The 26,578-nt window shown below is 41.6% G+C and overlaps 1 protein-coding gene across 6 annotated transcripts in view; it reads left to right on the forward strand.

Annotated features, from left to right (window-relative positions):
• The window catches only part of LOC124068588 (ecto-NOX disulfide-thiol exchanger 2-like), a 148,547-nt gene that overhangs the window by 117,960 nt on the left and 4,009 nt on the right, over positions 1-26,578 (forward strand). For 4 of the 6 annotated variants that reach the window (XM_046406961.1, XM_046406966.1, XM_046406962.1 and 1 more), the window contains 10 exons: positions 1,607-1,813; positions 4,406-4,639; positions 5,948-6,160; positions 8,953-9,059; positions 13,860-13,974; positions 16,941-17,128; positions 18,691-18,831; positions 22,883-22,939; positions 23,676-23,781; positions 26,208-26,293. In XM_046406961.1, coding sequence (XP_046262917.1) covers positions 1,607-1,813; positions 4,406-4,639; positions 5,948-6,160; positions 8,953-9,059; positions 13,860-13,974; positions 16,941-17,128; positions 18,691-18,831; positions 22,883-22,939; positions 23,676-23,781; positions 26,208-26,293 — 1,454 coding nt within the window. The remainder of the gene's footprint in view (positions 1-1,606; positions 1,814-4,405; positions 4,640-5,947; positions 6,161-8,952; positions 9,060-13,859; positions 13,975-16,940; positions 17,129-18,690; positions 18,832-22,882; positions 22,940-23,675; positions 23,782-26,207; positions 26,294-26,578) is intronic. The other 2 variants (XM_046406964.1, XM_046406965.1) reach the window with 2 other exon arrangements.

Genomic DNA, 26,578 nt, shown 5'->3' on the forward strand with positions numbered 1-26,578 from the left:
AAAATATAAGAATTTGCCTCCTGGCAAGAGTTTTCTGTTTTGGCTTAAAAAAAAAAAAAAAGGGAACCAAAACGCAAGATCTGTTGAACAACACAACAGGCTTTGAGTCTCTTTTGAGCACCAGAGATTTTGCCGCATAAGCTTACCTCCATTTTTCAGTCTGACAAGCTTGAAGTCCGTTTCATCATACTTAAGACCTCACGATATTAGTCCTCTTTGTGCTGATCAGCCGGGCCCCCATAATGCACCTCAGATATCCAACCAAGTTCAACCCCAGTTCTTCCCAGAATATTGATATCCTCCGGTTTGGCTGCATCAGTATCTGTGATTGCAGGGTCTCTCTCACAGACGACCAGAAATGCAGCGTTCTCAGCGTTCCACTGATTAGCTGCTTCACTCCTCATAGACCCGGCTAATCACATTCATCATGGATGAGGAGCCTGATCTATTGGAGATTAGATCAGTCAACACTCATCTGTGTTGAATAAGTGATTTCTGCAATGCAGGGGACCTTCCACATGAGAGGATTTGCAATCACTTTATACCCAAAAAGGATTTAATTTTCATGCATGGAATGGTTTGATATTAACATTTATTTAGCAAAAAAAATGATCTGAGCGTATTGCTTCAAGTTATTATTTATGCATTAAGCCTTACCATTTTTAGGTCATAAGTTTTTTGTTTTAAACATGACTTAATTGGATTCTACTCGCATCAAGCTCCACGATGTTGTCTGCTTTTTTTAATCATTTTTTCTTCTGCCTCATTAAAAGTTGATGTGACCTGGACCTTATTTTCCTCAGCCTGCATGTGGCGTTTAACCTCAGGTCTCTTTTGAGATTTATTCCACATATATGTCCTCTGGATATTTTGTATTTGCATTCTGTTTTCCTGAGTCATTATGAAGCTATCTCATGCGTCATCATGGCGGTTTCTGTGTGTGCCTCTCTCACTGGATGTTTTTTTTTTTTTTTAAATCATACATTAGAAAGCTTAGTTATTTTCTGTTTGTGTGGACAACTTTCTGTTTCATTATATTCTCATCTATATTTTTAACTTTTGTGTGCCCGGTATGCACCTGTGCAATATGAACTCCTGGACGTTTGCTATTTGTTGGAACCGTTGGTGTCACTGCTATTCAAATGCGACATTTTGAATCAATATATTTTTGGATTAGAGCTGCAAGTGAGCAACTGTTTCTTTTCTTTCTGTATTCAGATAGCATAACTTTGTTATTTGGTTTTACTGACTATACATAGAGGCACACATTTCTTTTTAAGTGAAAATAAAAGACTTGGAATCAGACCTGCTCCTCTAGTCTGCCAGAATGTTCTTCAGCAGCATTTTGATCAAAACAGTATGTTCTTGCCATTGGACATATTGCGTTCAGCTTATCAAAAAGCATATTTCATTCTCAGCATCTACAAGTTTCAGTGTTGTGGTACATCTGAATCATTTGTTTGTACATCCTCTGCATAAATGCAAGTACACGTAGTTTCATCATTCAGCTTTTCATTTTTCATCCCCGCATTAATATTTTGACCGCGTAACGGTTGACACAAACTTAACTGTACTTTGTCTCCTTTGTTGTGCTCCTTTTGAACAGACCTTCCCCCTCCAGCCACCAGAGACCGCCCTCCAGGGTGTAAGACGGTGTTTGTCGGCGGTCTGCCAGAAAATGCTACTGAGCAGCTCATCATGGAGGTCTTCGGCCAGTGTGGTGATATCACCGCCATACGCAAAAGCAAGAAAAACTTCTGCCATATCAGATTTGCTGACGAGTTCACGGTGGACAAGGCTCTCTTCTTGTCTGGTAAGTCGTCTTCTTTCTTAGTAAGTGCTTATTGGTATAATGTTTCAGTATATTTGTGTCAGTACTGCTTTTATTTGAGTTCATAGAGTTGGGAAGTAGGACCCTGGAAGCAAAAACTCCCATTCATTTTTCCTTCCATTTTTCACAGTTTCATGCCAGGAGCTTGACAAAAGAACAACTGCATCAGATAATATCTGGTTCCTTGTTTATGAAGTCACAAGCTTTTATACATAAAAACTCCCCAGGCTATTATTTTGGTAAGAAATACCCAATCAGAGAGTTTAAAATTGTGTTACGTGCTCTGCGAACTGTGAGAGGGAGCTGTGGTTGCTTAAATAAAGTCACATTTTGAATAGCTAGAGCTCTGATCTGTGCCTCCTCCTCCATAGCAACAGATGCCAGGGCTCATGGTTGTTGTATTATTCAGAGCCGCCCACCATGTCAAACTTAGCAGTAAGTAAAAGTAAATAATTAAAAGTGGTGGCTGCACCACAAACCTGTTGATCATTAAATTATTCACAATACTCTCATTTCTATGTTAAGATCATGAAAAGAACATTTTGAAATATGAATTCAGTGTAGGGAAAAACACGCAGAACCAGTTGTTTCTCGCTCTTCACAACTATTTTGGCCTACCTTTTAGAATATAAATGACCATTAGGTTTTTTTATGTTTCTTATTTATTTATTTTTTTTAAGTATCTCTACCTACCACGTGACACCAGCTTATCTTTTCCTCTCATCTTCATTTTCACAACACCTTCCAGAGCCCAGACATCATAAATCTGTATATTCCTACTTAAAAAAAAAAAATTCAATCCAATAGCATCCAATTCAGCAGCAGAAGTCTCAGCAATATTAAATGTGTGTTCCAAATGTGTGTGTGTGTGTGTGATTGAGAGAGAGAGAGAGAGACAGTTAGTTTGAATGAAAGATTCTGTGATTTTGTCTGCCTCTTTTCTTACCGTGAGATATTGGAGCCGAGGCCCATATATTAGCCCCATTGACAGACCCGTGTAGTTTTCCCATAAATAATACCCACCACACACACAGACACACGCACGCACACATTTATATACATGCACACGCTGTGCAAACACAGTAGCCATCAGCCCCCGCACACTGAGATCTCCTCATGAAAAAGCGGCGAAAGCGAAATGAAGTAGAAAATCTCCGAACTCACACGCGTTTCTTTTCAAGTTTGTACCAGTATCAACTCCCACCCGCCGTCTCCTTTGTTGAGAGTGTTAGGCCTCACTGTGAATCGCACTGGGCATCATTACTTTGTCCGGCTAGACTACACACACACACACACACACACACACACACTTATCCAAACACTCTCTGATCATTTCAACCAATTAAATCATAAAACGGGCATGATTCCACTTCAGCTCCACAACCGGCCATTAATGAAAATTGAGTAAGGAGGAGAGCACAAGGATAAGAAGTAGTGAGGTAATTAGGGATATTGTGGTCTTTCGGTGCCACTAGAGAAGTAATTGGCCTCCCTAAGTCTCTCACATGTATTGACAAACAATGCAGTCCTTCTGTACTCAAACACAAAAGCCTACAGCTACAGTATATACAATGAAATGACAGGATCCAGCAAGCAACAAAGCTAATGATGGGTTTAAAGAGAGAGAGGTACTAGTAAGGCAGGCTCCAGTGAAGAGCTTGCTCAGCCTTTATTATCTGTTAAGTGGTCTAAATTCTTTTTGTGGAAGGTGATGGAAAGTGACTTGCAGTTAGCCCAGAAGGAAACTGTGCAGCATACAGAGTAAAGCCCATATGTGTACCCCTTTCCAGTTTCTTGCTACTTTTTCCTCTGTTGCTGTTCAGGTGATTCATCCACACCTGCAGCCGCGTTATTTATTTACATTAAAAAGATGCGCAGTACCCCTGGTTCTGCTGTACTGTTTTCATTTTCCAGAAGGTGTAATACTTTAGTGATTATTGTATAGTACTTTTATAAAATCACTGAAAAATGAGCTCACTGAGCATTGTTTCATAAAAGAGAGCTGCCAGATGTGAGTAGGAAGTGTGAGGTGGACAGCTGTCAAAAATTAGAGGAAATGAGGATCTGTTAGTGTGAATCCCACTGGAGACCTTTTGTCACACATCACTCTCTTCTCTCTATTGACTGTCATCATCTCTGTGAGACCGTAGTTCGGCACAGCGATGCTTTGAGCCAGATGTTAGCATCGGTATGCAAACTCGCTCACAATGATCGTGCAGATAATTCCATAATGCAGATGCTAAGCAAGTGTGTAAACATTCATCGTGTTCATAATTTTAATTTGACACATGAGCATGCTAACATTTGCTAAAGAGAATGTAATTAGTTTTAAACCTGCACTACATGAAAAGTCGGGGATCACCAAAATCAGTAGGATTAATCATCTGGAGATCCTAATTGTCAGTCCCGAATCTCATTTCAGTCTATCCAGTCACTGCTAAGATATTTCAGTCTGGATCAAAGTATTGAACTTAATTTTAATTTGAAGTTCCACATTTGCCTGCCTGCTTTTCCCATCATATTTGCTTTTTTTCACTTCCTTTTCCTCTTTTCCTGTGGTTTGGTCTCCCATAGGTTATCGTGTCCGCCTGGGCTCCAGCACAGACAAAAAAGACACTGGCCGTCTGCATGTGGACTTCGCCCAGGCCAGAGACGACCTCTACGAGTGGGAGTGTCGCCAGCGCATGATGGCCAGAGAGGAGAGGCACCGGCGTAAGATGGAGGAGGAACGCCTCCGACCGCCGTCCCCACCTCCCATTGTCCACTACTCGGAGCACGAATGCAGCCAGCTGGGAGAAAAGATCAAAGGTTGGTAGACATGGCACAATGTAAAACATACACAATAAAGCATGAGCATGCTGTGGTAGCACAAACATAAGAAACAGAACCTGGCCTTGACATGTGTATTAAAATGATTTACTTTAATTAGCCCAACTGTGTTTTGAGAATAGCAGAAATTCTAATTCAGTCACATCATTTGTTAGCAGACACAAGTAAAAATGGATCCAGTCATGACAAGCAGACACGTTACGAATGTAGGGGGATTCTAATGTACTCCAAGGCATTAAAGAAGCGGTCCTAAACTCCAGCTGGCACAACTGACAAAGCAGTTTCTCTAATGTTCTGATAAATTGAGAGAATTTGTTTTCAACGATGTTACACAAAGGCTGTTAAACAGTGAAAAATATTGGTTTGCTCTCCCGTCAGCACATGCTTCTCCCTCTTATCTTGTCCTTAATTTTTCATCTGCTCTCCTCTCTGCACGCTGTTGTTTGACTGTCCTTTCTGTTTTCTCTTCCCTGCTTTTGGTCGAGCTTTACGCTGAATAAACTTGTTCCAATAATGAGCAATGACACTTTCGGGTCTCAGTCACAGTTGCACATTGACAAAATGGCTGTGACTTTCTGTCTCTCTGCAGTCTGCCATTGTCTTTTTCAGCTCTGCTTTTCATGGCACTTGTGTGAAGAACTCGAACACGGTGATGTTGTAGCCATGGATTTGTTTCTGAACACTGCCGTGAAAACACACATCCTGTAGCATGTTTTAATACCGTTTGTATTGCTATACCCCAAACCTAATTCATCCTATTGATGAGAAGAAGCTCAACTTTTTTCCTCAGACCATCTCCACTGGGGTTTAATTCTGTCTTTTCACTTCTTCCTCCATGTTTCATTGTAGTCTGTGAAGTTATGTTGAATAATATGACAGTGTGTCATGTGTACAGTTCTGTTTTTTTTCCTTTGATCCAGAAGCACAGAGCTTTGTTTTGTTCTCCTGTCCTTGTTCTCTTCAGTTTACCATGCTGCTAATCTTGTCAAGGTCCTCACATAAACCCTGACTTTTGCCTACTTTTCACTCAGCAAAATAAAAATACATTTATGTAAAGTTGCCTGTATTTGCCTTTTATATTATTGCGAATAACTGCCAGAGACCAGGCATCAGGGCACACGTTACTAACTTGTCTCACGTGGTTTATAATTATAGTGTTTCCTTTTACAAGGTTATTCAGGCTTTTTGCTTTGGTTTGCCAGCTGTTGATCTCATCACCACTAGTGTCCTTGGATTGGGTGTTTTAGAATCTGACCCCCCCTTTCTTTGTGTCCACCTCTTGGCCAGACGACGGCAAGTTTCCTGAAGCAGTGCGTGTGCTCTTGACCTGGCTGGAACGAGGTGAAGTCAACCGCAGGAATGCCAACAACTTCTACTCCATGATCCAGTCCTCCAACGGCCACATCCGCCGGCTGACGGGCGAGAAGAGTCAGCACGAGAAGGAGATGGAAGAGGCCAAAGACAAGTTCAAGACCGCTCTGGCCGGCATAGTGGCTCAATGTGAGTCTCGTGTTCTCAACCACACACACTACAGACTTGGATGACGATTTATATTGCGTATACTGTTGTACAACAGTATATCATCGTTTTTGTGTCAAGCCCAAAGATTGGTCCAGGATCAGTCACAGCGGCGAGAGAGTAACTCATTTAAAGTTAATTACTATAACATGTTTCTCACACTCCTTGTTGTGCAGTATGTGTGTGTGTACAAGAGGAGGATAAATATCTTTCCTTATTATAGGATTAGAAACATAACATAACCATACTGTAGAATGGAGGGCAGTATACAGCCAGTCATTCACAACTTAAGACAAAATCTTTTGTGCCTGAATTTAAAAACTTAATGTTGCAAATAAGTAAGTATACTGTTGTTCACAGTCCTTCATTAATCGACACACAAAGCATGTGTACACAGTATTGTAAATTGAGTACATATAGAGGATATAAAGATTATAGGATCATAGAAGTCGTCTTGTTTCATGCCAGTTTGTTTTCAGAACGACGGCCTTAAGGTAAGTTTGATTTCGTTTGTCACGCTGTCCCAGACAGTCAGTGCCCTACTTGTTTTTTTATTCCGTCTGAGACAAATATTTAAAACAAGAAAAAATAAGACAAGTACCAGTGACTGCACTGGAATATTACTGAAGTTGCCTTCAGATGAAAGTAGTAAGTAGCCCAACACATTCATTGCATGAATACAAACATGCCACTCATTTCAGTTGACGAAAGGCCAAAGGCACCTTTGACTGCTTTGGTTGTGCAGCTGCTGGTTTACACCACCGCCCGCGGCACTTTTTCTCCACATATTCCACTACATGTGTGTTAAATAGAATGTAAACATCAACCCAAAGGAGGTGTGTGTGGGTGTGGGTGTGTGGAGAGACGCTCAGCTGTGCTTGTGTTAGCCATCCTCCATCATCTCAGTCCATACAAACATTTCTGTATTCATGACTTTGCCTTCCTCTTGGTGAACTGCTGGCCATATTAACGATAACACTGAGAGTGATCTCCTGTGAGGCGGTTATAGAGGTTTCACCTGGGAAAAATTCAACTCATACCAAACAATTTCAGTCTCTCAGTGCATTTAGTTGCCATCTGCATCAGTCTGATCTGATGGAATATGTCACCTTAAAGGTCAGTTCACCCAAGCCACAAAAAAAACCTATTGTCACTTAATCCCTAGTGTTGTCTAGCCATGCAGATAGTTTTCGTTTTATGTTTTAAGATATTGGATTCTCAATCTTCGGCTGCTGCACCCGTACAATAAAGGTTTAGGGAATTTCATTTGCAGTGCTCAAAGCATTGAAAGAAATACATTTCAAAGGCTCAAAAGCATCTTGCCCTTTCGGAAACAACAGCCCTTTTTCTAAAGGTAACCTACTGAGTTCAGTGTGAAGAGTTTCTACCGCCTTCTACCGTGCATATGTCTGTGTATGTGTTCAGATAGCGAGGGAGAGAGAGACAATATGAATTTACAGGGCTGTCTGTCTTCTCCAACTTCACCATTGATCTGTTCCACCAAATTACTGGCTTCTGGGAAGACACTATTAATGCCTGCATTGTCTCTTCCTCAACACTCTGCAAACACATACACACACACACACATACACACTGAGCTGGTGGTCAAATTGACTGTTTACATTAGGACCACTGGGATCGACCCATACACTACTCCATAACCACCCACATGAAAACAGATAGAGAGCTGTAAGTTGAATGGATATATCAACACAATGCAGTCATACGCATCACATGTAAGACGAGTAGGGAGAGTTAAAGTCCTGGCCTTAACGAGATTCCTTGAAGCTTGCTCGGCTCAGTTCTTGGTCAGGTCTCTGCACTGCCATTTTGCAAGTTAACTCCAGAAGCTTAAAGCTTACGGTGGCTCCTATTAAAAGGACTCTGCATAGGAAAAATAAATCAGGAGCTGTGCTACTTTAACAAGGTGTCCTTGGGCAAAATTTGTAACAGCTTACTGCTGTGGTGAAGCCATACAGTGGCCAGCAATGGCACACTTTAAGTGGGCTATTTGTGGCAGCTTTCAGTTAATTAGCAAAATTTCCGTTGTTAGACGTATATTAAACAAGACAAAGAGACTACAGCCATGTTATCCACTCTGTGAGCCTGCATTTATCTTTATCAACATGCTCATGTTGCTCAGGTGGAATATTTGCCACGTTTACACTCATATTTTAGCATCTTAGCACGCTAACATTTGCTGCCATTGACTGTGTTTAAATGTTTAAAAGTCACTACGGTTCCTGTTTATCCTGAGAAAGCATAAATATCTGTACCAAATTTTAAGGCAAATCAGTTACCAAGACATTTTACTCACGTCAGCTTCATGGTGCCACGAGAGGGAAAATTAGAGGATCTTCAACGTCATCTTTTGAGAGCAATTCACGTCTGTACAAAGTTTCATGGCAATCTGTCTGATAGATGAGATTTTCATCAGTATTAATAGTATAAAAGGCTTTTCTTATATAAACTACATATCATATAGAATTTAAGTATATCGGAAAATTTTGTGATTTATTTAAGTTTTGTGTGGGAACAATCTGATTACCTACAAGATGATGCACTGGCATCAGCTGGTAAGTAGATCACATGCTTACACACACACACACACACAAACGCACACACACACACACACACACACACACTCACACAGTTCTTTACATCCTTAGTTGACTCCACTTTCTCACTCCTCTGCTCCTTCCCACCTGCCCTCTGTCTTTCTTTCTCCCTCTGACTCTGGATGGTCTCTGGTCCTTCCCTGCATCCCGCCACAGTTGAACAGATTGTGTCTGTATTCCAAGCTGCCTCCAAACAAAAGGCATGGGACCATTTCTCCAAAGCTCAGCGCAAGAACTTGGACATGTGGCGCAAACAAGCAGAGGTTAGTACTGTTTGATTTCATTGTCTTGTTTACGTGATTTCTGGAAAATCTGATTTCATCCCATTTTGTTCAATGCCTGACTCCCTCTTTACTCATTGTAAAGTTCTTTATTTTTCTGTTGATAGTTATAATGCTTAGATTAATGACGACATGCTAAATGAAATTTCAACAAGTAAAGAACAAATGAGGTCAAAAAAAGCAGACTGCTTGTTACAGTAAGTACTTTGAATGAAGCCAGGGTGTAGAAGAGGTGCCTTCTCACTCCAACCAGTGTGAAACACATACAAACTTCCCCTCCCTGCCATCACTGCCTCCCCCTTGATACAAGCTGCTGGGTGAGTTTTCCCCACCTCAAGGGTGCCCAGGACACAGGTAAACCTGTACAAGCCTTTCCCCCCTGAAACAACAAATTTTAAGATTTTTAGTATTATAATTGCTAATTAAGATGGAACATCTTGAGACATAAAAGCTCAAAAAAAAAAGCTGAAAGTTTAAGATCAAAAAGCTTTCTTTTTCTTTTCTCCATGTACTACCTGCTCTCCATTTTTACTCTTTGTGAAATGGAGCAGTAATTAGCATGATGATGCGTTGTATGTAATGGAGGGTCTGGAGTGTGGTGTAGCCCCGGGTCTAATGGAACATATATGATCATATCCGATTGGTAAGTTTCTCTGAACCTCAGTGTGAAAAGCAATCAATTAAAGATGTAACATTAGACTGCACATACATACAACAAGATACAGAATATCACACAGCAGGAGCAGCAGTCAACCTGCACAAAAACATCTCCTTAAAGGTAGGTGTTACCAAGTAAAATTGTTGCTCTAATGTTCAGATTTGCTGCAGAATCATGAAAAGAGTGAAACTGCCCATCCTGACAACAACCATGTCTTAGTACTTACCGTGCTTATAGTCGTTTCTTTCAAGGTCCTATAACACAGCTGTGAGTACATCAAAAGCTGGATGATGCGTGTTAACTGCTTGACTACATGCTTGGTTGTGTGACGTCAGTAAAGACCTCCTTTGTCCTGAGGGATCTGCCCATTGGGGATTCACTGCGTTGTGTGTACATACACAGTAGCAGGAAGTATTAAAAGCTGGATATTTGGATACCACAGTATTTTTCAGGCCTCAGGGATCTGTCCATTCTTTCCCAGACTTCTTTTATGACAATGCTGTATACACACTGAAAACACCAGGGAGTACAACACGACCATAGATGCAAGTAAAAGAGACCACTGTGGGTGGATGTTCTGCTGCAGAATATGTAGAACATCATTCAGAAAACATTGTAAAAATCCATTGAATAAATCCTTGGTTCAAACGTTCTTTGTAGTTTTTCTCTTCCAGCTACTTTACACTGTATTATACCTGCGTGAATAGACTTGAAACTCAGTGTATTTTAAGTGTGTGTGTGTGTGCGTGCGCGCGTGTGCGTGTGTCTCAGACGAAAGACGAACAGACAGATAAAGTCATTTGGACTCAAAGCTCTTGCTTCGTTATTTGCCTAACTTCAGTCTGCATTTCTCTGCAAGTTTATACACGGTAGGAAAATATATACTCAACTGGTAAAAATTAAACTTGCGAAAAGAGCTAAAGTACTGATTAACCCAGTAAAAATTATTTGCCACCCAGCTGCCATAATCAGTATTTTCATTTTAATAACGGCTCAAATGACTTCTTGTAAGGGAAAGAGGTTTTTCATCGTGGTAAACCTACACATAATTATCCCTTCCTCTGCAGCTCTACAGATAAATCACCTGCTATCACTGATCTTATTTTACAAAGTAGAACTTAATTGTTTTGGTTATGAACTATGCCCTAAAGCATACCCTTTTTTATTGTCCATTTTACTCTCAGTAGGACCGGAATTTACAAAATGCTAACATCATGCTTACTGAAGAAGACTTGAAACTTGCATTTGAGACAATAGACTTGCTAGGAAACTGTTTACCGAGATAATAAATCGAATGAGAAGTAGGATCGGTTTCTCATATTTTCTTTTTGGTTTGAGGCTGCGCTGCATTCACTTCACTTTTTAGACCCTGAAGCTCTGTCCACTTATGATACTATCTATGCTCGGCATCATCTCCAGCAGCGCTACAAAAGCATGACAGGCAGACAAAATTTGTTGGTGAACATCCTGGAGTGTTCACCATCTAAAGAGCCAGTTATTTCCCTCAGGAGTCAAAAGGAAAAACCAGAGATAATTCATCAGGTGTCCTGAAACACTGCTCCAAATGAATCCTACTGCTCTGTAACTGCTGGATGTAATAAGCAAGTGTTTGCTAACAGCTTCTTGGGGAAATGATATTCCAGCTTTGTATTCACAGCTGCCTCTAAGTGGCCAAAATCAAAGTCATTATAAGTAGAAAGCTACATTAAAGATTTAAACATACAAGGAAGTCTCCATCACCCCTGAGAAAACATAACCCTGCTGCACCCTGGGCTTGTCAGATTGTCTTGGCACACCAGTTAGCAGTTGCCTAACTGTACATCCAACAGTTACAGAAACACATGAGCTTCCTGTCTGGATCCTGTCTTGACAACAATATTCGTTTGCCTTCTCATATCTGTATACCTTATGGTTATTCTGTATATACCCCTTTTTTATTTTTATTTTATTTTATTATTTTAGTTTTAATTCTAGCTTATTTGTTACTTATCTGTTTCTAGCTTTTATGCTACTCCAGTAGCACATTGTGCACTGTCTTGTTATTTGTTCTGCTGCTGTAACAACTTAATTTCCCTCCGGGGATCAATAAAGTCTTATCTCATCTTATCTTATCTTTAGCTTTGGAAGATATCTGGTACTCATGGCTTGGCTCAAATTTCTTCAACAGCGACTTGTTTACTTCAGCTCTCTGTCGTCTATCGCTTGGCTGGTAGAGCGTACTTACTTGTCTCATCTGTAAACTGTTGCCTTTGGGATATATACTGTATGTGGGTGTAATACGTGCTGTGAGACGCAACCATACATTCTGTGTGAAGGTCAGAGAACCAAAATGATGATTTGAAAGTGTCAAAAAGCAACATGTAGCTGCAGAGGTGGGGGTAGATTCAGAACAACTTGTTCTTTATTTTACATTACATAGAGTGATTTGATTCAAAATCCAAAATGTGGTTTAATGGAGGTTTATTTTCACATTGATCATACTGACCTTCCTTAGAGGCTGCCATGTATAGGACTGGCAGCCTTTGGCCAGTATAAAGAGCATACGTAAGTAAGTGCAGTTGCCCAGGGGTAGTTTATCATCAAATAGGCAGCCGGTTTCACTCTCAGTCATATATTCAGTGTGACTCTTGGGCCCAGGAGGTGAAACATGGAGGAACGAGCATCAGTGTTGAGTAGCTGCAGCTCCCTGGTAGCATCAGACAACAGCTGCCTCCTTCTATCAGTGTTTTTATGTCTTGTGTGTGTGTGTTTGTGTGTGTGCGCGCACAGTGTGCTCCACACACAGCAGATGGTTGTGTGCCTGCATGTGCTTTGTGTGGACTACCTGTTTGACCTCTGCCATGGGCTCAGGCTGATAATGTCAGCTGACAGATGGTTGTAAGTTTATTCACTCCTGGGCAGCTTTTTTGTTCCATTTAGCTTTTAGGGGAATTTTCAGCCTGTTGTTTTGAATTTGTCATTGATAGAGCACTCATCCCTCTGTCCACTGGTGTTGTTTGTATATATGCTCATGTATACATGCAATCGAAAAGTGAGCACACTTTCCATCAGTTCTTCAATGTGTTAAATGTGTTGGTTTTACTTGTAACTATTCAGGTACCCTTGTGTGCATAGTTGCGTGTAAAATAATTTATGGGTAGTAGAAGACATTATCAAGGATGTGATGGGTTACTAAAGGTGAGAGAAATGGGCTCTTAAGCATCTGCTGTGATGCAGCATAAATCTCATATTTGATGATTTAAACAAATTGGTTTATGCAACTTCATTCCACAAAGACACAGCGATTTTGTCAATTTCCTGAGTGTATGAGACACATTTGTCTGAAGTCGCATCAGCCCGTCAGAGCGCAAAACACAAAAAAAGTCAATTTGTTTTATTTTTTGTCACATTGACATGCATGTCTGACCCTGACCTCAGTGTTCACGGTCTACTTCCATTACTTGGGCATTTTTCGGTAACCTTCAACCCCGTGAGTGTAAAAGGCTAATCGGTCAGTCAAGTTAGCTGTGCCTTCCTTCTTTTTCTGCTCCATTAGCATTAGAGCTCTTCTTTCAAACAGAGACATTCTGCACTAATGCAGCTCAAACATCTGCTCACAGCAGGGAATTAAAGCTGAATGGTGTTTAAAACCCAGTGCACGCACAAATTTTCGGCGACGGTGTCATCGTGCTTTGGTCCAGGCGTGGAATGTATTACAGAGATTTTGTTGTCAGTTTTTCTTTTCTTTTGACACACACCTGGAATCTTTGGTCTAACTGACAGTCAATCCAGTAAGACAACTTCATGCTTTGTTGTATTAAATCGGTGCTTTGACATCTTTGAACGTGGTGTTTTCTCCAAGTACAAAACTGTGAGGTCTGGTTATATTTGTGCGAGCACCTGCCCTCTTCACTGTGCCAGAGGACTTGCAGCTCTGAGACCATGATTTCCATCTTTATTCATCTACACTCCTTTGTTCTGTGCTGATCTGTTCCAAGTTTCCCTTGGCGTTAATGCTTACCATTAGCGCTGAAATCAAAGAGGTGCCTCACTGATGATCTCTCTCCTTCTAGCACCTGCTGAAACGTGCATCACCCGTGAGTCTTTGCCGCTCTGACAGGCCCTCTTTTGGTTATGTTTTGCAGGAGATTAGAAACATGCACAGCGAGCAACTGATGGGCATCAGGCGAGAAGAGGAGATGGAGATGTCTGATGATGACATGGAGGACACCCCTGACAGCAAGGACTCTGACGACTCAGGTATGCATATGCACGCACATATTCACAGTTCAACATTTCTGTCAGTGTGACAGGCCATAAGCTGATCAAGGTCTCCAGAGGATGAGCACAGAGACTGTTGAACGTCTGGGGGAGACAGCTGTGTTTGACTGAAGTGACAGTAATCATTCCCCAAGCATCTTACAACTCTCCATGAATAAGAAAAACACATTCGGAGTACATCAAGATGCTGACACCACGCACGCTTTACTGAGTTGAAGATGAACACGGCTATTACATCCACCTCAGTCCACCCTTGTGAATGTAGACAACTTTGTACAAGCAGTGTGTGTGTGAGAGTCTATCCAGTCAGCTGCCATCTAATCCCAGATCGGGTACCACTGAAGTGCCATGATTCTCTGTTTTTCCCTCAAATGAGTCTCTTTGTGTTTGCTGAAGCAACAAAAACTAACATGCTGCTAATCTCTCTACTCCCATTACGATAACCCATAAGTCGGGAGTAGTCGCCAGGGGAACATGAATGTAACCATAACCACCACATGCAAGGTCACTTCTCATCCTGTGTATTGTTCCTCTGTGTGTTATAGTGCTCACTTCACTCTCTTTCTTCATGTCTTTTAATCGTTCTGATCTCGGCCATTTGCTAATATGACAGCTTCTCTAATCAGCATGCAAATGTATGTAAATGCAGTTGTCAGCTCAGCCACTTCTCTTTTGCAACCTTGCTGTTTAGTTATCAGTAATTAGCGTTGCTGTCAAAAACCTGTCATTTCCATCGATGCAACAGGATTGGCTGGGGTGACAGGTGTTAATGTGGCACTTTTTATTTGTGTTCACAGGCTGACTTTACACCCCCCTTTTACTCGCTAACCTTTAAGCAAAGGGGCCTATCTCCACGTCAGCCAGCACTGCTGAAAACACCTGCGTTATGACTGCAGCCTCTTAAAAAGTGAATCAATGCTCTGCGTCTGAGTCATGAACGGAATACAAAGCAACACCAGTGCCTGTAGGTGTCTTTGTGTGCGCTCATGCACGCTTGTGCATATCTGCAGGTCGATAGCGTTGCCTGTTATGTAACAGGAGGGGAATTGCTCAGAATCTGGCCAAGTGGTTGACATCTCCTCACACCAAGTTGATGAGACTCTCAGATCAATACTCTTCTCACCTCAAACCTTCGTTTTGCTGGGAAAAAAGTACACTAACGCGGCATGGACACGCTCACCCAGCGAGAGTTCATTAACACTGCCGATGGTCCTCCATGATAGACTGCAGGCAGCACCCATGAACACCCACACAAAACCTAACCAGACACACACTGATGCGCACGCACGCACGCACACAGACACACACTTTCTCGAGCACACAGGATGGGCTTATCTCCCTCGTCCAGTCACTGTATTACAATTTCCCAAAGAGCTTCCCCTCAAGGCTCACAGGAAAAGAACAGAGTTTATAATACTGGACATCTTTGGAGCCGAGAAGGTCTCGTATAATAACAACTCCCACTGTCTCCTCTCTTCGCTCAATAGGTCAGGTCGAGTGTCCAGTTGAAAGGTATTGAACAAATGGACAGAGCTTTCAGTAGTCTATGTAAGTGTAATGGAGGACTTTGATTATCAGGCATTGAGTGAATATCAGAATTATTTCCCGATCGCCTGATGCCATTGTAGCCTGAGATTTTTAACCCTCTCAATCAGCTTATTTTTCAAGTGATGATTTTACTGTTTTGAAATGAGTGGAACCATTGTACGGTATGGTAACATTGGAAATGAGATCTGGTGACATTTATTTTGACATGACAGACGATCGTAAATAATAGCCACTGTTGCTATATGGAAGAAGCTAACTTCTGTGTGCAGTTAAGACTGCCAGTCAGTCTGTGTGCTGCAGTCCTTTTTATCCTTTGGAAGCTTAGTCGCTGAATCTGAATTCTTGGCACCGTAGGTGTGAACTAATCCAAAATTGACCCAGAATCCACAAATAAATTGATTGAAGCTGATGATTGCATTTTCAGTTATCTGAACACCCATCACATGAGAGTCACGTAATTTAAACAGGCCAAGTAGCATGATAGAAAACTTGGAGTGAATTGTACATGACCTGAATGACAGTACTGTTGACCCGCCGGGCTGATTGCTGAGTTACATGATTGGCCCCCACAGAGAGACAGCAGGTCGCGCTTTTCCAAAAATTTAGTCTATCTCGACTTTTTGCAAAGACACTGCATTTTTTTTTTCTTTTTTTGTCTGAAACCCCTCGCGGCCTACTCAGCCTCAGCCTAAATGCACTATCCACACTTAAAATGAATGGAAAGACTGTCCTTTTCGCCGCAACATCTGATTCGGCATGAATAAGACCTTTATTCTCCCTTGAAGGTTTTATGTGTACAAGCTTCTACCTCTGACTTTTCATCAAAGGTGGTTTTTGGCACCGAGAGAATATCTCTCCCATTCGGCCTGTAGAAATGAGTGTATTACTTGAGGCTGTCTTTGAGAGAACTGAATTTGAGCTTAAATATGTCGAATCAGGAGAACCCAAAGTGGCTCTTCCCACTTTGCAACTCTATCGTTCAGATCAAACCAGACACACACAGGCCTGATGAAGCTGATCTACGTGAGTTGTTGAGACTTTAACTTTTAATAAATGAAACCTAAGGATTTTTCACTAAATGTTTGCTGTTAAGAAAAATATTTAATATTTGAACCCAGGTTAAGATCTTTTCCTAAAATACTTGTGCAGGCATGGACAGAGATGTATTTATCAGACATCTGTGAAAAGGATGTGTCTGTCAAGAAGGCTGTAGATTTTCATGAAAAAAAATTTCTTAAAACATCTCCACTCCTTCGCCCTTGGGCTTTGATTGTTAAGATGCACCGCAATATTTCTCTGCCTTCCGTCAGCAAGGATCACAAATGTCACCTTGCAAGAGCTTTGATGGATTGTTTATTTATTTGAACGTTGAACATTTTTTGTGTATAAACCTGTAGGTGTTTCCCAAGCAGAGGCCTTGAAGGAGGAGAATGACTCCCTGCGCTGCCAGCTCGACGCCTACAGGAACGAGGTGGAGCTGCTCAAGCAGGAGCAAGGCAAGAATCAACCAATCAGGAGCGAGGAGGACAACACACACTCTCAGCAGCTCAGCTTCCTGCAGCAGGCTCTGCAAGGCATGCAGAAGGTATCCGCTACAATACACGCACATTCACATTCAGTCTCCTTTTTGATGCTGTTGTGCACCAGGTTGTTTGCACAGGTTAACCCATTGAATTTTCCTTTGGATTTTCCTTGGGAGATGAAAAATCATCCAGAGTGCTCTGTGGGAACAAGTAGAAATGTGCAGCTGTGTGGAGCAACTGTTTGCCTTTTCTGTGGAGCTGCTACAATCTCAAAATTTAAGGTGTGCTGTTGTTAAAGGACAGGTTATTTGCAGGTGTGATGGTTTTTACTTGGGATTGGATGGGTGTGTGTCATTTGAACACGGCACACATATTTCTTGGTGGAAACCCAAGGCTATTAAAACAATTTCAGATTGTTTATTCAAAGAAAGATAATTACAACTATGGGCGTTTTTGTTTTCTCTGAAAATGTGCCTTGAATATCATCAGTATGTTGGCTTCTTGATGTTGCATTTCCAAAATAAACCATCCCAGTGGTTGGTGTGGCTGTGTTTGGTTTGGATTATTTACAGCATATTTGTTACAGGACAGAACGATTAAGTCCTTATTTCTGTCAGTATCGCTGGTGTTTTTACGGCCCACCAACATTTAATTCAAATTCTGACATTAAAGAAATATTAGAAAAATACGTTATAATGTTAGAACCCTTAAATCTCCCTCTTAAATACCAAAGAATTAAATTGGCTCTTTCTGGCATTTGTCAAGTGTCCTCACTCATCTGGCTGCCACAGGTAATAGAAATTATGATCGATTCATGTTTAGAAGAAGGGGATCAATTAAGGCCCTGCTGTTTACTTTTGCCTGCTTACTAATTGCCTCTCCAGCTTACATCTCTCGTGATGTGTTTATGAAAAGATTAGGTGAATGGATTAAATGAACTGGAGGAAAGTGAAATTGGATACCCTTCTTTGCCAGGACCCACATGTTGTATCACGCAGACAAACAAATTGCAATTAAATATTATCAGCATGCACTGGCAACCTGTTGGCTCTTTTGCGAATTACAGTACCCACAATACGAGAGCACTTAATGTCGAGCTTTGCAGATGAAAATTCTTCTCTGTAAAGACCCCCCGCATCTCATGGACCGTCTGTTGAAAGCAGCACGAGAATTGTTTCATCTGCAATCAGCAGGAAACTTCAGAGGACAACTTGGTGATAAATGTGGTCGTTGGCTATCAAAGCTTTCTCAAAGCTCTCGTGCCACCCCAAATGGTTGTTTCCTCTTGTCATTACATTGTCATGTAATTTTTGATTGTTTACAAGCAAAGGATTTGGCAAATTACTCCCCTTGGACAGACTGAATAGAAAAAGAGTAAGAGAGAATATGATGCAATTGTTTTCTCTCTGTTAACTGGAGACATAATTCAAATCAGTGTCTAATTGCCTTTTTATTTTAAGCTCAGGTTCTAATTACCGGTGTTGGGATTACATGCTGAGTGTTAATAAAACAAATGGCCGATTATTCCTCAGTTGGAGTTCAGGGTTGGCGTTGTCACGTTTAGTTAGTTCACAGTGGCATTATGGGCTTACTGTTCTCCCCCCTTTTTTTTTTTTTTTGGCAGCAACTATTAAAAATGAGGGATGATTTAAAACAGCGGGAGGCAGAGCTGGAGAAGAGTTTTGAGGACAAACAGCAGCTGAAGAACCAAGTCCAGAACCTGAAGGACGCACTCCAGAACCTGCAAAACACACACGCAATGCAGGTTAGTTCGGTAGAAAACATCGCTGTGTCTGCTTGGTTTCCCGAGGAAGGAGAAGGAGGGAGAGTCTGCCTTGTTTCCTTGATGTGTTTTGTAAGAAAGTCCATTTGTGGGTTACTCTCTTTGTTTGAAAGTCAACGCCAGCTAATTTGCACTTTAATAAGAAAGAAATGAGTTCAAGATGAGTTCCAATGCATGAAAGATATTGAAGAAATAAATCATCAATAAACAAAAGGACACAGTGTGAGAGTTAGAATATGTAGTTTTGGTCGACAAAAAAGACTCAGTAATTGGTAACTAGTTTAAAATTCCTTTCTAAGATCGTTAGATATCCCAAAATAACTATTCTGGATGCATCTTTATAATATCAACACAGCAGGAAAGGGCCTACAGTGAGACACACAATTTCTAACTTCAAGTCAGTATTCTGGTTTTCCCATTTTCCTCCCGGGGAGCTTATTTCCTTCTTTTTTTTTTTTTTTTTTTTTAAACCCACAGTATAATCAACTCTTTAATTTCTAATTTCTCTACAGAAAAGTTAATACTGCAGCTTTTGAGTTTTAAGTTCATGATTTCCCTTCATTTAGTTTTTATTGGTGTACCATAGTGCATCTGACAGAAGGCTCATTCAGCCAGTAATCATTTGAAGGACTTTATGAGGGACTCCATTGTTTGTATGAAATGAAATGAAATTTTTTGGTGTCGTGAATCCTCCTGAACAGTTCGTGACAAAAACATGCAAATTACTGTGTGTTGGCTATACTGAAATGATTCATCTGTTAATCCTTTGGCAAAATATTATTTAACACCCCATTAATCTTCTGAGTGATTTTGTGAGCAAAAATGCCAAAAATTTACCAGTTCAGGTTTTGCAAATGTGTTATTTTGGTGTTGGTCAGATGAAACAAGCAACTTAATAACGTCAACTTGGCCTCTGGGAAGCTACAGTTTTCACAGTTTTCTCACATTTTATTTACAGAATGTCTAGTTGTGAAAATAATCAGTAAGCGGTAGTGAAAGTAATTCGTAGTGGCAGACCTTTGCAACAAAATCTCAATAAATCTTTGTATTGGAAAATATTGGGAAAAGTTCTCTCCTAGGTATTAAACATCAGGCCCTACCATTTTTGTATCAGCTCCACCGTGGAAAGATTCACAAGTACATCATGAAACAGTAGTTGTGCGCCCCGTGTGAACGCTGAAGCAGATTTTGCTTGCTCTAATCGTTCGTCATTGTAATCGTTGCTGCCCTGAGGCCTGAATAGTCTGACTTCGATCAGTCGACTGAATCGCATCCCCGGTCGTCCCATTCTCTTATGGCGTCCACTGCATCTCAGCGGAGAGAAACACAGGAGGGAATTCTGCACTGGAAAGACTTTTGGAAATTTGGTAGATATCTACTAGACTTGTTTAACTCATTTTACCTTCAGAGAAATTCTCTCTTTTGCCTCCCATCTCTTATTCAAGGATTCAAGGAGCTTTATTGTCATTTCACCCATGTAGAACATGAGGTGGAACGAAATTAGTTTCCCTGGTCCCGGTACAAGCCTAATAACCTACAAAATACGTAACTAATAAATATAAAACAACACTATATAAATATAAAAACAACCCGAATAAAAGATATAAACAGTGCCAGTGGTGGCAACAGTATTTACAGCGGTGTTGCGGTGTTGTGCAAATGAAAAGAGTAGTGCAAAGTTCTGTGCAAGATGGCTGCATTGTGCCGTATAAACAGAAGGATTGATTACAGCAAGCAAAACCTGACTCATACTTCTGAGTTTTAAGTTCCAACTCCTCTGTAACTGCATGTCCTCACTGCAACAACGTTTTTAAAAAAAAAAAACAGAAGAAATCTTTTAATTTTCTAACCATCTACATATTGAGCTTGTTTGACCGCACTCAGATTGTGTCCTCGTTTGTCTGCAGCTGAGATCTGAGCCACCCAATCACGTACTCTCATTCCCGAACATTTTTCCCTTTGGGTTTCATGTGTGCTGGCGTCACACAGAGCAGTCGTTTTGTTTGAATTGACCAAGAGGCAATAACCAAGAGATCACTTTGATATGCGTATGTACGCACGGCAAACACTGCGATCACCTCACAGAGAGATATTACCTGCGCTCATGTAGTCTCAGAGCTGTTATACAAGGCAACGCCATTAGTCAGAGCCCCTCCTGCTGCATTATTCATCCATTCCAACGTTACATTTATTCTTTGATTGAATGTGCGGCTTAGATTGAGGCACGTTTTTTTCCCTCCTACATTACTCCGTGATCTACAACTTTATTAAACAATTTTCAAGTTTCAAGGGTCATTTTTCTCCGTTAGACATGTCATGTTTACTAATGTTTCAGGTGCTGTCTCATATTCCCAGTGTCGGAGAGCTAATGTTTGTTAATGTTCCTTCTGGCTCGCCGTAATGAGAGGAAGAGCTGTCGTTAAAATGAGCCTCAGGTTCAATCGCCTATTAAATTGGATAATTTGGATAATACAAACGAGCAGCTCTCGGCCCACATGGGGGACTTGCACCACGTGTCGTCCGTTTGCTCCGAGACGTACGAGTCGACTGCGGCTTTTCATATGACGCACAAGTGAATTAGAGACTCGCTAACGCGTCTCTTCCTTCTGAACAACCAGAGTGACAGAGTTGTCAATAGTGCGTTAATGGCAGTGAGTTTGATTAGAAATGTGTCCATTCTACAATGAGCCCTGGGAAATATGATAATTAAATTCCTGCATGTGGGACAACATGAATCATGAGAGGCAGTCTCATTAAAGGGAGAAAGAGAAATCAATTACGGGCGTAAGGTTTCTCTGAAGATTAGCAGTTGTTGTGCAGTGATTTGTCACACTGAAATGATCTCTTCACGCCATCAGTTCTCCCTCACTGTTCCTGCTGTCACCACACATCACCGTGTCGGTCATTTAGGTTATTAACCTGATTTCTGTTATGGCCATAATAAAGGCCATCGTCTTTTTCAGTGTGTATTTTAGTGCTGCCACTAATAATTATTTCAACTATTGACTATTCCATCAGTTATTTTTCTGATTAAAGGAGTACTCCAGCGATTTAGTGTTGCATTTCTATGAACTGGGGGGATTTGAAAAGTTATCCAAATCAAAGCAGCAGAGGCTGACATCCTGATATTTAATCCCTAGCATGCGTTCAGATCCATGAATGTTTTCCCTGGTGAAAACGACACTTTAACCCCTTAACTCAACCGGCCATTGAGTGTAAAAAAAGAAAATGTCAGAAAATAATCGATAATCACAGCTTCCCTTCTTCAGACTGCTTGCTTTGTCATACCAACACTGCAAACCCAAAGATGCTCAGTTTAGGATGTTATCAGCAGGAACCAGAGGAGGTTTGATAAATAAACAGCGATAAATAGTACAGTGACGATAAATTTGATGTAATTCAGGAGCACTTGTACAGTTACCAGAGCGAGCTACCACAGGCCGGCTACACCCAGACACCCGACTCAGTTTCCCATCGGTGTGACCTCATTTGAACACCTTAAAACCAGGCGTTGAAAAAGAATAGTTAGCAAGTGAGCAGACCAGTAACGTGGATAAAGTAATGGATGATCAATGTTGAATGAAAAACATCCATCTTCTACGACTCCCAAGTGATAGTTGCATGAAGGCAAACAGGCCGACACCGTGTTTTCTCAGGTGAAGTGCCAGCAGATGGTTCGATAAAAACCCTCAGAGCGAAGGCGTTTCCTTGAAGAGGTACTCAACCCCCCGTACAGGCCTGTGAGCGTGCCATCACATGAAAAGGTTTAAAATTGCTGGTCAAATCGAGTAATTATCTCTGCACTAATACAGTCCTAAGAAATCAAAAGTCACAACCTGGCTTGCAAACGTAAAAGCTGAGTGTGCCAGTTTTAAAAAAGAGTGAATTATTTCAGTAGAGAGATTTGTTTGTTGCTTTTCCATGTTTGTTCAAAGCCGACTTGTTATTCTAAAAATAAACAGTCCTTGTATTTGCCTGCGACCACGCACTTAGCTTGTTTCTCTGCACCTCACGTGTTTCTGTTGTGCCACAGCTGGAGATGTCAAAGCCAAATGACAGAGGCTGCGAGGAGAGCGCTAATCAAACCAGTGTAAGTGGGAAAAGGAAAAGCTGGAGCCCTCCCCACCCCTGTCCAGATATTGTTTTGTGTCTTCCCTCTCTTCCCTCATTCCCCTTCCTCCTCTGACTTTCCTCTCTAACCTCTTCCAGAGACATGACAGATCATTACAGGCCAATTCAATTCACTGCAACCACATTTGTCATTGAATAAATCACCCAGATGCAACCGGGCTACGAAATGAAGGAGTCATAAAGTCAGAATGGCTCACACATGTGCATATGTCTGCACTCCCACACAGTGACACACACTCTCAGGGTGTTATGGATAGATTTTTAAAAACACACACACACACACACACAATACTATGTGGGACAACAGACAGACAAAAAGTCTTCTGTTGTTTCTCTGCCATCTTTCTGCCACCTGTCAGAGATCTGAAACAAACAGCTTGTTCATTTGCCTTCCAAGTCTCTCCCACTATTCCTTCTTACACTCGTCTCTTTTTTGTGTTGGTGTGTTGTGATGAGCATTTCATCCCTCTATAGGAAACATAGCTGCTGGCGTAAAGCTCTTCCTCGCTTCATTATCCTCATCCTCATGCTCATTGTCTCTCCGTATTAACGTGTCGGTGGTGAAACTTTCTGATGTTTGTCTTTGTGTGTGTGTGTGTATGCCATGCATTAGCTTGTTTACTTCAGATCAGCCACAGACGAACTGGCTGACGGTGGATTCATATGTGTGTGTGTGTGTGTGTGTGTGTATACAGGAAGCTACAGTGTCAGTGGTGGTGTCCTGCAGTCAGGAGAAGGAAGGTCCCACAGAGAAGAGACAACAGAGTCCCGTCCACTCTGAGAGGGAAGCTCTGCTCGTTGGTACGCTGACACAAATCTTGCATTGCCAATATCACTTAGACTGGACTTTTGTATTTGCTGTATTTTGAACTAAGAACTGCATCATCACGGTAAGGAACTGCGTACAAGCAGGCACGCAAGTGACTTTTTTTATGCAGTTCTTTGAATAAACATGTGTAGAGGTTTTCAGGGTTTTAGTAATTTGTATATTGTGCATTTGTTTGGGAGCATGTGCCACATTATGACAATGATAAGCACCTTTCAACCATCAGTGTGCTTCAGACAAACTACACTGTACCGCCAATTAACCGCTGACCGTATCTGAAGGCAGACGTGTTTATACCAGTTTCAAGTGGCTGCACTGCTATCCTGAACCGCCTCCAGGCTGCATCCCACTGCCTCCCTCATCTCTCTCCAAGAATTAAGGTGCTTTCAGACAGAGAGCAGTTGCAGCATCGGCACAACACCAAATACCTTCGATCCTAGCAGTGTGAACACCACAGGCGGCTGCTCTCCCGCCCAGTATAATGTCATTATGCAGCTAAATCGAGTAGGCTGCAGCTTGAAATAGAGGAAATGGTTAGCATCCATCCATCCATTTTCTATACCGCTTATCCGTCAGGGTCGCGGGGGAGTTGGAGCCTATCCCAGCTGACTACGGGCGAGAGGCGGGGTTCACCCTGGACTGGTCGCCAGTCAATGGAAATGGTTAGCAATATGACATTGTTAAGAAGGCCAACTAGTATTATTCTTTATTGTCCCAGCAAATTTATTTTTGTTTTTTGTATCTTTTGGAGTGCAATTAATAGCAAAAATGGGGATACCACACACACTTTTGGGCAGTTGCTTGGAAAGTATCAGAGTGGCAGAAGCTGTACGTGAAGTGGGGAGAAATAAAGAGTTTCAGTCATTTGCAAAGCTGACCAAGTGCTGCATGAAGTGGGAATTACTGTATGGCAGTCTGTTGCAGACATTCGAACGTTGCCTCCAAACCGCCTCATTTTAAGCATTCAGGGTCCTGCGGTACTTTCGCAAAGGCCTGACTTTTTTTTATAGTAGGGCTGTGTTAAAATTTGGCCTTTGTTGTTTCAGATTCAGGTTGACATAAAACTGAAGCACCATTAAGTAATTGACACACAAAAACTTGGGGTAACCTGAACCGTTCCAGTACAGCGCTGTTGATTGGTCTCTGGGCTGTCAGCGCTGTACATAACGTGTATCTGAAGGAGCCGTGATACTGCTTACTTCACAGAATGGCTTGTCGTGTGCCGTGGTATTGTTGAAAACTTGTCACAGGTGTGAAAGCCATAAAACCCAAAGCGAACATCCTTCATACACTGCAAGAAGCGGAAACGCGTACAGAGTCGGTACCCAAACAGAGGTGAGCGGATGCAGATTTGTACTGTTGAATGAGGCACAAATTTGCAGGACCCCGCAAAACACAAGGTTGGGATTCCCATCACATGCTGAAAAATCTCATTTTTGTAGTTTGTTTATGAGAAAAATGTTGTAAAATAAGAGGACCAGTTGGAGTTTATGTTTTTCACATTATAGTATTTAATGAACATCTTTGGAAACGTTTGTTGATAATGTGTCTGAGTCTTATTATGAACTCTGATGCTCTGGCAGTCTGCACACACATGGAGTGGGTGCATGTTATTACAGCAAATGTCTGGAGGACATGTTCATTTTTAAGGCAAATAAACACAGACCGCAGAACCGCTCCAGTGGGCGATTTCATGCAAATGCATCAACATGAAATCCTGCTCGGTGTATTGTCTCAGTGCACCTTTCGTCTCTCAGTCAGTCTCCTATTCGCTGCCAATGGAGCAGCTCCAGCCTAGTTCATTGTTTGTGTTAAAGTACTAAGTAACTACTAGTTAGTACTAGTAAGTCAACTGCTGTCCTGCAGGTGTCAAAAATGACGTTTTTGCGTTGGTAATCTCTTCTTAAAAGTATGGAGTGATTTCAGTATTGTTGCTGTGGCGTTTGAACCAGGGGAAAGCTTCACGACTTTAACGCTGCGTGTTTATTTCAACTGTTGGTCCCTCTGTGCTCTACTGGTGGTTCGTAAGCAGGTAAGGCAGAGGATTATCTCTCTCCTGGCCCTATCTGTGAGCTGGTAGCAGATGGTTTGTTTGAGCTGAGGGAGAGTGTGGCTTTGATGAGAGACAACAGCATCAAAGCTATCATTAAACACTCCCTCTAATCTGGAGCCACAACATACAAGAGGCTCTTAACAGTACTGGGACTCTGGGAGAAGCCACTCAAAGCTTGTGTTAGACTCAGCCAGAGGAGAGGAGGAGGAGGAGGAGGAGGAGGAGGAGGAGGAGGAGGACGACAAGGAGTGCATCCTCTGGCAGTCTGTCAGCGTTTGACCAAAACTGGAGGTATGGTGACATGACTCAGCACTAACATCTTTGCATGACTGTGTTTTTCTACCTCAGGGATCATTTCGACGTTCCTTCACGTCCACCCGTTTGGAGCCAGCATTGAGTACATCTGTTCCTACCTGCAGCGTTTGGATACCAAGGTAACAGGCAAACCTTCCACTGTGGAGTAGATTAGCAACTTCTGCATCTCATCTTTTGATATTCGTTTCGACATGTTTTATACAAGAATAACAGTTCATAACAATACGATAATCTGGTGCAGACTAGTGAGGGTTGCAGCGCTCAAATGATCCACTAATCACACACACCCCTACTTTAAGGGATACTTTGACATTTTGGAAAGTGGTGATGATAATCTCATCTAATTCTCCTACAAAATGTCAAAGCATACTTGAGAAAATTCAGAGGTGGATGTGGGTTTTGTG

Source organism: Scatophagus argus, chromosome 12 (genome assembly GCF_020382885.2).
Source record: "Scatophagus argus isolate fScaArg1 chromosome 12, fScaArg1.pri, whole genome shotgun sequence".
Lineage (NCBI taxonomy): Eukaryota > Metazoa > Chordata > Actinopteri > Scatophagidae > Scatophagus > Scatophagus argus.